This window comes from Neopelma chrysocephalum, unplaced genomic scaffold (genome assembly GCF_003984885.1).
Source record: "Neopelma chrysocephalum unplaced genomic scaffold, ASM398488v2 Primary Assembly neopelma1_336, whole genome shotgun sequence".
Lineage (NCBI taxonomy): Eukaryota > Metazoa > Chordata > Aves > Passeriformes > Pipridae > Neopelma > Neopelma chrysocephalum.
In genome coordinates this window covers 150,585-158,524 of record NW_020897999.1, presented here as the reverse complement: position 1 = coordinate 158,524, position 7,940 = coordinate 150,585, and the positions used below count along the sequence as shown (strand labels likewise).

General features: G+C 59.1%; 1 protein-coding gene across 1 annotated transcript; it reads right to left on the bottom strand.

The window, feature by feature from the left end:
• Positions 1-1,195: 1,195 nt before the first annotated feature.
• On the bottom strand, positions 1,196-7,603 carry AMER1 (APC membrane recruitment protein 1). Its single transcript, XM_027705480.1, has 2 exons — positions 7,501-7,603; positions 1,196-5,753 (listed from the first exon to the last, which is right to left on the bottom strand). Exon 2 carries the CDS (start codon positions 5,667-5,669, stop codon positions 2,556-2,558), a length of 3,114 nt encoding a protein of 1,037 aa, XP_027561281.1. The 5' UTR covers positions 5,670-5,753; positions 7,501-7,603; the 3' UTR covers positions 1,196-2,555.
• Positions 7,604-7,940: the final 337 nt, after the last annotated feature.

Genomic DNA, 7,940 nt, shown 5'->3' with positions numbered 1-7,940 from the left:
AAGGCAGTGTTGGACTGATCCAGATCCAGCCCAGATTTTTTCCTATGTATCCCAGGGTGTTTTGGGAAGAGGCAGTGAAATCCAATACTTACTGCAGTGATCATTTACAGGCTGAGTTACTGCACTGAAAATCCTTATTTCTTTGGGTTAATGGGGCAGAATCCACCGCTAATCCAGCAAATTAATGTTTAGAAAACTCATTGTAATTCAACAGATATTTGCTTCATGTAATTCCCATTGAATTAAGAGGAGAAACCTTTGGTATAAAGTCAGATTATCAAGCCTTGGCTGTATTGCTCCCCCTAAACCTCCCCAGCACGTACCTACAACTGAAAACATTATTCCTAGTCGGCAACAGAACATTCATTGTAGCACCGAGACACTTCCAACCCCCAGCAGGACTTTGGCAAAGGCTGCACCACGGCTGAACAAAAGCTACAAGCCCCAGAACCCACGAGATGCCTTTGGTGAGACACTAAAACAAAGGAAAACAGGAGTTAAACCCAGTAAAGGGCCGTGCGGGTGTGTGGCAACGTCCGCCATGCTCCCGTGGTTTGTGGTCTGTGGGTGGTGGTGAGATGGGCAGAGCTGAGACCTGGCCCTGACCTGGCTCCCAGCAAGGGGAGCCTGCTCCAGTGAGGAATATTCCAATATTCCAACATTCCAATATTCATTAGCAGCTGTTCACATGCAGCACTAACGAGGGGAGACACAACCTTGGAGCGAGGGGACCTTCCACTGGCTGACCATATTCTCCTCTTCAGGAGCGGCACCAAGAGCCGGGTTTCTCCCAGGAAATCCTCTCTGGTGTCACAGAGGGATGGGAGAAAAGACCCATGGCATGATGGGCTCCTGCAGGAACTCCCTGCTGCAGGAAAAATTAAGGTTTAAGCCCATGGATGCACAGATAGGTCTGCGCCGCCTCAGCGGTCTCGGAAGGGAAATAAAATCACACCCAGCCCGGCTTTGCTTTTCCCTGCTCCTTCCCAGATATTCAAGGACAAGGCAGAAGGAATCTCTTCTCAAAAAGAAATATGATTTTGCTCTGGGGGGAAAAAAATACCAAACCGAAAGCAGCTCCTTGTGCTGGAAAACACAGTGATGCCAAAGAGCTGCTGCTGAAGATCCCGGAGCCACATTCATGTGGAGGTGAGAGCAGCAGGAGGGGGACCCAGAACAGCAGGAAATGGGAATTTGGGCTGGGCAGAGCCTTCCCTCGCTCCACAAATGGGGAAAAACTCTGGTATTTCCAGTTTGGGATTTTTTTTTTAATGCTACAGATTCTGCTGGAAAGAAAAGCAGAAAAGGGGCAACAAAGGGTGGGGGAACAAAAACCATCAGTGGAAAGAGAATTAAAATCAGAACACAGAGCTTGGGAAGGAGGAGGAGGAGGCAGCTTTGTGTCATGGAAAGGGACGTCTGGATCAAAGACAAGGCTGTTTGGGATCATGAGGACAGGGGAGAAGCCCCAAGGACCAACGGTCTGAAACAGATGTCACAGGAGCTCATTATGATCCCCCAGGTCTGACCCCTCAGCTTGTGCCCCTCCTCCATGTTTCTTCAAAGAGGAGGAGAAAAATCCCAAACCTGCAGCAACCTCCAGCTTTTTGTTCCCTCCAGCCAGGGGAAGAGGCCATGAAGCCCAATTTAGGCATTCCAACGAACACGGAACTTCCCTCCTGGGAGTTTATGCAAAGAAAACAACCATAAAATAACAAAATTAAATTAAAAAGCCACAAAACTTCCTTTTGAGAAAGTAACAGCATCTGCCACTTCACAGCTACAGGCATGATGCAAATTTAGCTTATTTCAAAGACCTCATCCATGTGCCCACGGTCCTGGAGAGACGAGGAGCTGGGACAAAGCACAGGAAAGGTTTCCACCAGGAATTACGCACTGGGAAGACAGACCACAACAAAGAAGGGACTGACACTTTGTTCTTGAAAGGGACACCACGAACAGCACATCTTTCCAGGCAAATTGAAATTGGACCTGGAGAGCACGCACACAAAAGCTCCTGCTTTCCTTTGGGGCAAGGAAAAAAAGTAATAAATAAAAATGTTGCTGCAAAGTTCCCCTTCCAGCGGACTCACCCCCTGGGAACAACCAGCATCCTTCCCCCCAGCTCCACAATCAACACCAAGATGGAAGACATTCAAAGTGAATCTGAACCAAAACATTTCACCAAGAAGGGTAAAAGAAACCCCATTTCTCTCAGAAGTGTCCCCAAGGCTTGTTCCCCCATCTCCAATCCTGCCCAGACCCCAAACCTGCCACTCTGGCAACAGGTCCATTCCCAGCTTCTGTCCGGGCAGCAGTGCCAGAGGCTGCTGCTGCTGCACTTGGCATCGGAAAGGGCTGGAAAACCAGAAAGTGCCTCAGTGTTGACACAGGAACCCCGAGGCAGCTCCGATCCCCGCCAGAGCACCCGCAGGGCGAGGCCCAGCTCCCATTAGTCACCCCCACCCCGCTCGCTCACAGCCTTGCCCTCCCTGCCCTGCACCACTTCCCCCCTGCCTGGGGCAGCCCCTCGGTGACCGGTGACATTCCCGCAGCTACTCTGCATCGGTGACATCGAGGGCGGTGCCACGGCAGTGCCCGGGGGTGCCCCTGCCCTTCAGAGGCTCCGCGCAGCGCTCTGGGCTCTCTGCAGGGCCGGCGTTCCCGCCGGGATGCTGCGGCACGCCCTGGGCGATGCCCACGGGCTTGCCCTTGGAGCGCTTCTCCGGGGAGCAGGCAAAACCAAAGCTCGGGGGCAGCTCCGCTTCTCCCAGGGGTACCAGGCGGGACAGCCTGGGGACCTCTCCGTGGTACCTGTAGGACCCCGCTGCCTCCCGCGCCCGCCGCGCCTCGGGCTGCAGGGGCAGGTTGGAGGGGCGCAGCGCATGCCGGGGCAGCTCTGGCTCTTGGGGGCGCCTGTCCGGAGCCTCCCCAGTGAGAGGCGGGAAAGGGGACACGGTGCCCGGCTCCTCGGACGGCTCCCACACGCTCTCCATGGCGCCGGCCGGAGCGAAGCCCCAGAGCTCCATCCCGCTGCCGTCGCTGCCGCGCTGCAGGTGCTGCAGGCCTGGCCAGCTCAGCCCGCCCTCCAGGGCCGCCGGCTCGCCCTCCTCCTTGCTCCTGCTCCTCCGCGCTCCGCCCGAGTCCTTCCTGCCGCTCTCCTGCCGGGCCCAGAGCCGGCAGGGCTGCGGGCCGCTCCAGGCAGCCTGTGGCTCGGCCAGCTCGAACTCCAGGCTCTCCGTGTCCAGGGAGCGGCTCCGCCGGTCCACGGAGAGCGGCGCCGGCATGGAGGGGCTGAGCCCGTGGAGGCGCAGGTGGCGGGGCAGGCTGGCCACCCCCCAGTTGCAGCTCTGGAAGGAGCCCAGGGAGAACCCCGGGGACATTCTCTCGTCACATTCAGCCAACGACTCTTTCTGTCCGTAGCCGTCATCAAAGGCCTCGGCAATGTCCTCGCTCAGCTCTGGGTGCTGCTCACACTCCCCTTCCCCCTCCTGCTCCACGTCCACCACGTCGAAGGTTACCATGGTGGGGAGGGCGGGGAGGTTCTGGGTGAAAGACGAGCTGGAGGCCGAGCTCCCCAGGCTTTCAGAGAGGCTGGAGAAGAGGGTCCCGCTGCTGGCAAACTCCACCAGAGCCTGGGAGAAGCTCACGGTGTGCTCAGGCTCGCTGCCCACCTGGGGCTCACCGGGAGTGGGCTCTGCTCCGTAGCCAGGGAACATCCCTGCCTTGGCTGGGATGGAGTCCCCAAACAACCCACAATCCGGGTCCAAATCGAACCCCGGGGTGTTCTTTGTGAGCTGAATAAGGCAACTTCCTGGGGCTTTTTGGCTGTTGTAACAGTTTTCTGGACACAGAGTCCCTGGAAAATCCCTCCACTCTGGATTTTCAGCTCTAGCCACCGGAACCCCACCATTCACAGCCCAGTTCGGGGTGCGCGAGGCCACCTGCTCACCGCCAAGGCCACTCTGACTCTTGCCACTGGAGCTGGCTGCTCTAGTTTTACATTCAATGCACTGCTTTTCCCGGGGACACTCCTCCTTGCTGGAAACATCCAGGCGTTTCAGGACCGGCTCCCTCTGCAGCTCCCAGTACAGCAGCTCCTTCTGAATGGCTGCAAGACCTTCCTCTTCTGTTTCCATCACCCCTCTTTTCTGATCGATCATCTGCTGGATCAGGCTCTTCTCCGCAGGGAGGCAGAAGTCCATGAAGTAGCTGAAAATGCCCGGGCGGGGGCCTTTGCCCTCAAACAGTGATTCCTCCCCATGAGAGGGGCTCATCAGCGTGTCAAACTCATAAAGTGCATCGCCGCTGTAGCTGTCCCGGGGCAGACGGTCCTTCTTGAGCTCCTCTCCGGCCTCATCCTCAGGCCCTGGCGTGGTGGAGTCATAATAACCCTCGTCACTGTTTGGGGCAGACTCTTGCTGGTCGCTCTGGGGTGTCAGGAGGTCGACACCATCCATGGGGTCGCCGATGTAGGGGTGGGCATCCCCCTCGTGCGAGGCGTGTGTCTCCAGGCTGCTGCGGGACACCTGGGCCCCGTAGCTCCTGTCCCCTGGCATGCTGCCATCCCACACTTGGTGCAGGTACTCCTCGGCCTCCTCAGGAATGGCCATCTCCTCCCCGCCACCCTGGTAGGTGACCAGGCAGGAGCTGCGCTTGGCGGCCTCCCTGCTGCGCTCCACCGAGATGCTGCTCTCGGCGATGTCGGGCTCGGCAATGTCGTCCCCGCAGCCTGTCAGGGAGTCGAAGCTCTTCAGGGAGGTGACGTCTCCCAGGATGAGGCTCAGCAGGTCCCCAGAGTGCAGGCAGGGAGGCTCGCTGTCCATGAGGTCCGAGTGGAAGGCCAGCAGCAGACTGTCACGGTCAAACTCAGCGCAGGTGGCAGCGTCAGCCTCCGATTTTGTATCTGGAGCGTCCCTATCTCCTGGCACCGCCACCACTGCATCGCCCTGGGAGCTGCCCCCTTCAGCCACAGGGCAGGAGGGCTCAGGGGACTCCCCACAGGCGGGCTCACCCCCCGGGCATGCTGTGGGCACAGGGACTGGCCCTGCCCCCCTGCTCTCTGCAGCCCCCCGGCTCTCCACTGCCACCCCTGGGGCACTGCTGGGCTCCTCGGGGTCCCCGTTCCACTCGGGGAGCTCTGCCCTCTCCCCCTCTGCAGCCTTGTTCTTCCGGTGCCGCCGGATGCTGTTAAAAAACCCCTTCAGGCCTTTTTTGGGCCTGGGAAAGGAGGACTTGTCCCCGTTGGGCTTTTTGTCACAGCCCTCGATGCTCCCAGGGGGAGAGTTGTCCTGCTGGCCCAAGTCCCTCCTGGCTCCAGTGTCCCTGGGCAGCTGAGCGCTGCGAGAGCACGGCAGGGGGCCAGGATGCACATCCAAGGGGCTGTCGGGCTGGGCCCTGTTGGACGTGGCGCTGCTCAGCCCGTCATGGGTCTTGCACTTGCTGAGCCCCTTCTTGCCCTGGCCCTTGCCCCGGCCCCCGAAGAAGCTGGGCAGGGTGCAGATGCTCCTCTTGCCCCCAAACAGCTTGAAGGCCGTTTTCCGCAGCTTCCAGGGTGGCGGAGGCTGCGGCTCCCCGGAGTTATTGGCACCCTCGGGAGATGCATCCCCGCCCTCCTCCTCCCGCTGCTGGTCACCACAGGCCCGCTCCTCCAGGCTGCCCGTCTCCATGGCAGCAGGGTTGGGATCTAGCTGGGAAGGGCAGCTTCGGGAGCGGAGCCCTCCTGGAGCGGGGATGGGCTCATCACAGCTGACCTAGGACAGAGGGAAAGGGGACAGCAGTGAGGGGAAGGTGCAGAGCCAGAGGTGTCACAGGGAGAAGGGCTCCATCACCAGCTGGAAATGGAGCTGCAGGAGCCTCTGAGCTACCTCCACTCCCAGAATCCAGCCACCAAAATGCAGTGATGCTTAAATTTACCAGTTTGCCAGGGCAGGCAAATCACAAGGCAAGTCTCTACCGGGCAACATCCCTGGGGACAGGCAGGTCCGACCCCCAAGCCAGCTCGCTCCAACCCCTTCAGCTTCCCAGATATTTTTGCCTCCAGGGAGATCAGATTCAGCCACTAGCCACCTCTGAGTGAGGAAACAGAGGCTGCTCCAGCAGGGAGAAGGGCTGGCACCTGCCAACCCCCACTTCCCACCCTCCCACACCCCGTGCCAACCATCCTGAGGGAGGCCAAACCAGGACACAGCCCTCACACTACACACGTGTCCAGGAAAAAAACCCACTTGGGTTACTATGCTGGCTTTTTTTAATAGAAGATTTCAGTTGTTTTTAAAATAATCTGTCCAGCGAGGGAGAATCGCATTAAAAACACCCACTGTGAACCCCCTGATCAGATTATCCCAGAAGAAGAGAGGCAGGTTGGAAATCTGACCCTGGATCGCTGTCAGAATTGGGAGAAATAAAACAATTACAATCATGTTTCTTTTGCAGAGATGAGGGTGGAGAAATTAAATGCAATAAAACCCTAATGCACTGCCAAGCTGTAATGCCTGAGGCTGAGCTCTGACCAGTGTGAGGCCAGGGAAGCTCCTCGTGGTGTTTAGGCAGAGATCCCAAATTAAAAATACATCTAAAAGGCCTCTGCTCCTGAAACCCCACAGAAAACCTGCCATCTCAGGGTTATTTTTTTTCTCTCAGGTCTGGGTTGCTTTGCCTCTACAATTTGACATCACTGCCCACCGTAGGGGTTGGAACTGGATGGGCTTTAAGGTGCCTCCCAGCCCAAACCATTCCAAGACTCTGGAATTCTGGGATTGGTGGTAACCCCTCACATTCACCTGTCCCTCTGGAACCAGCAGCTAGGGTGCACCTGAGGCCGCCTTCCCATCGGCAAAATGGGCTTTTCCAGCTCTGCCAGAGCCTTCCCAGAGTCCCACATGCCTCCAAAGCCTCTGGAGCATCACAGGGCCTGGAAGGGACCCCCACACCTGGTACCTGTGCAGGGCTGCTGGAAAACTGGGGGATGGAATGACCCCACACCTGTACCTGGACAGGGGCTCCTTGAAAAAATAGCAATGGGGGGGATGAAAGAGAGCCAAGATTTCAAAAATTCCATTTGGGAATCATTTCTCCCCGGCTCCACGTCAGCACAGGCTGCAGACACGAGGGGGGAAAGGGGTGTTGGAGAAGAATAAAAAAATGAAACTAATAAAAATGAAAATAAAGAAAAATGAAAGGCACCGAGGGCAAAGAGCCCCGATTAATAAACCGCGAAAAACAGGGTTTAAAACCAACAACAAAAAAAAGCACCGCAACAATGAACCGCAGCGGTGGGGACCCCGCGGGACCCCCGGCCCGCCCAGCGCAGCCCCGCGGGGGGAGGCCCCCCCAGCCCCGCCCTCCCCGCTCCCCCCGCCGCGCTCCCAAACTTTCGGGAGGATCCAGGAGAACGCGAGGGGCGGTCGGGCCCGGCCGCGGGGAAGAGGCACCGCGGGCGCGGGCACGGGCGGCGCCGGGCCCGCCGGCAGACCCTCCCCATCCTCCCGCAGCACTTACCGGCGGGGGGTGCGTGGACCCCCCCCGGGACCCCCGGGACGCTCTCGGGACCCGCCGGACCCCGGCCCAGCCCTCAGGCCGCTGAGGGGCCGCGGGTCCGCCCGGCGCGGGCGGCAGGGGCGGTGCCGCGTGACGACGAGGGCGGGGCCACGGGCGGGGCGGGGCGGCGGGCGGGGCGGGGCCTCCGCAGAGGGCGGGGGCGGGGCCTCTGCCGTTGGCTAGCAGTGACAAGGGGGCGTGGTCTCAGACGGGGCGGGGCCTCCGCAGTGAAATCACCGTGACAATGGGCGTGGTCTCGATGCAGGGGGCGTGGCTGCCGCAAACTCGTAGTTATGGGGCGTGGCCTCGGGGGCGTGGTCTGCACGGTGGGACATCAATTATGGGGCGTGACGTCACTCCCGGGTGGGTCTGGGTGGTGGCGGAGGCGTGGTCTCGGTGGC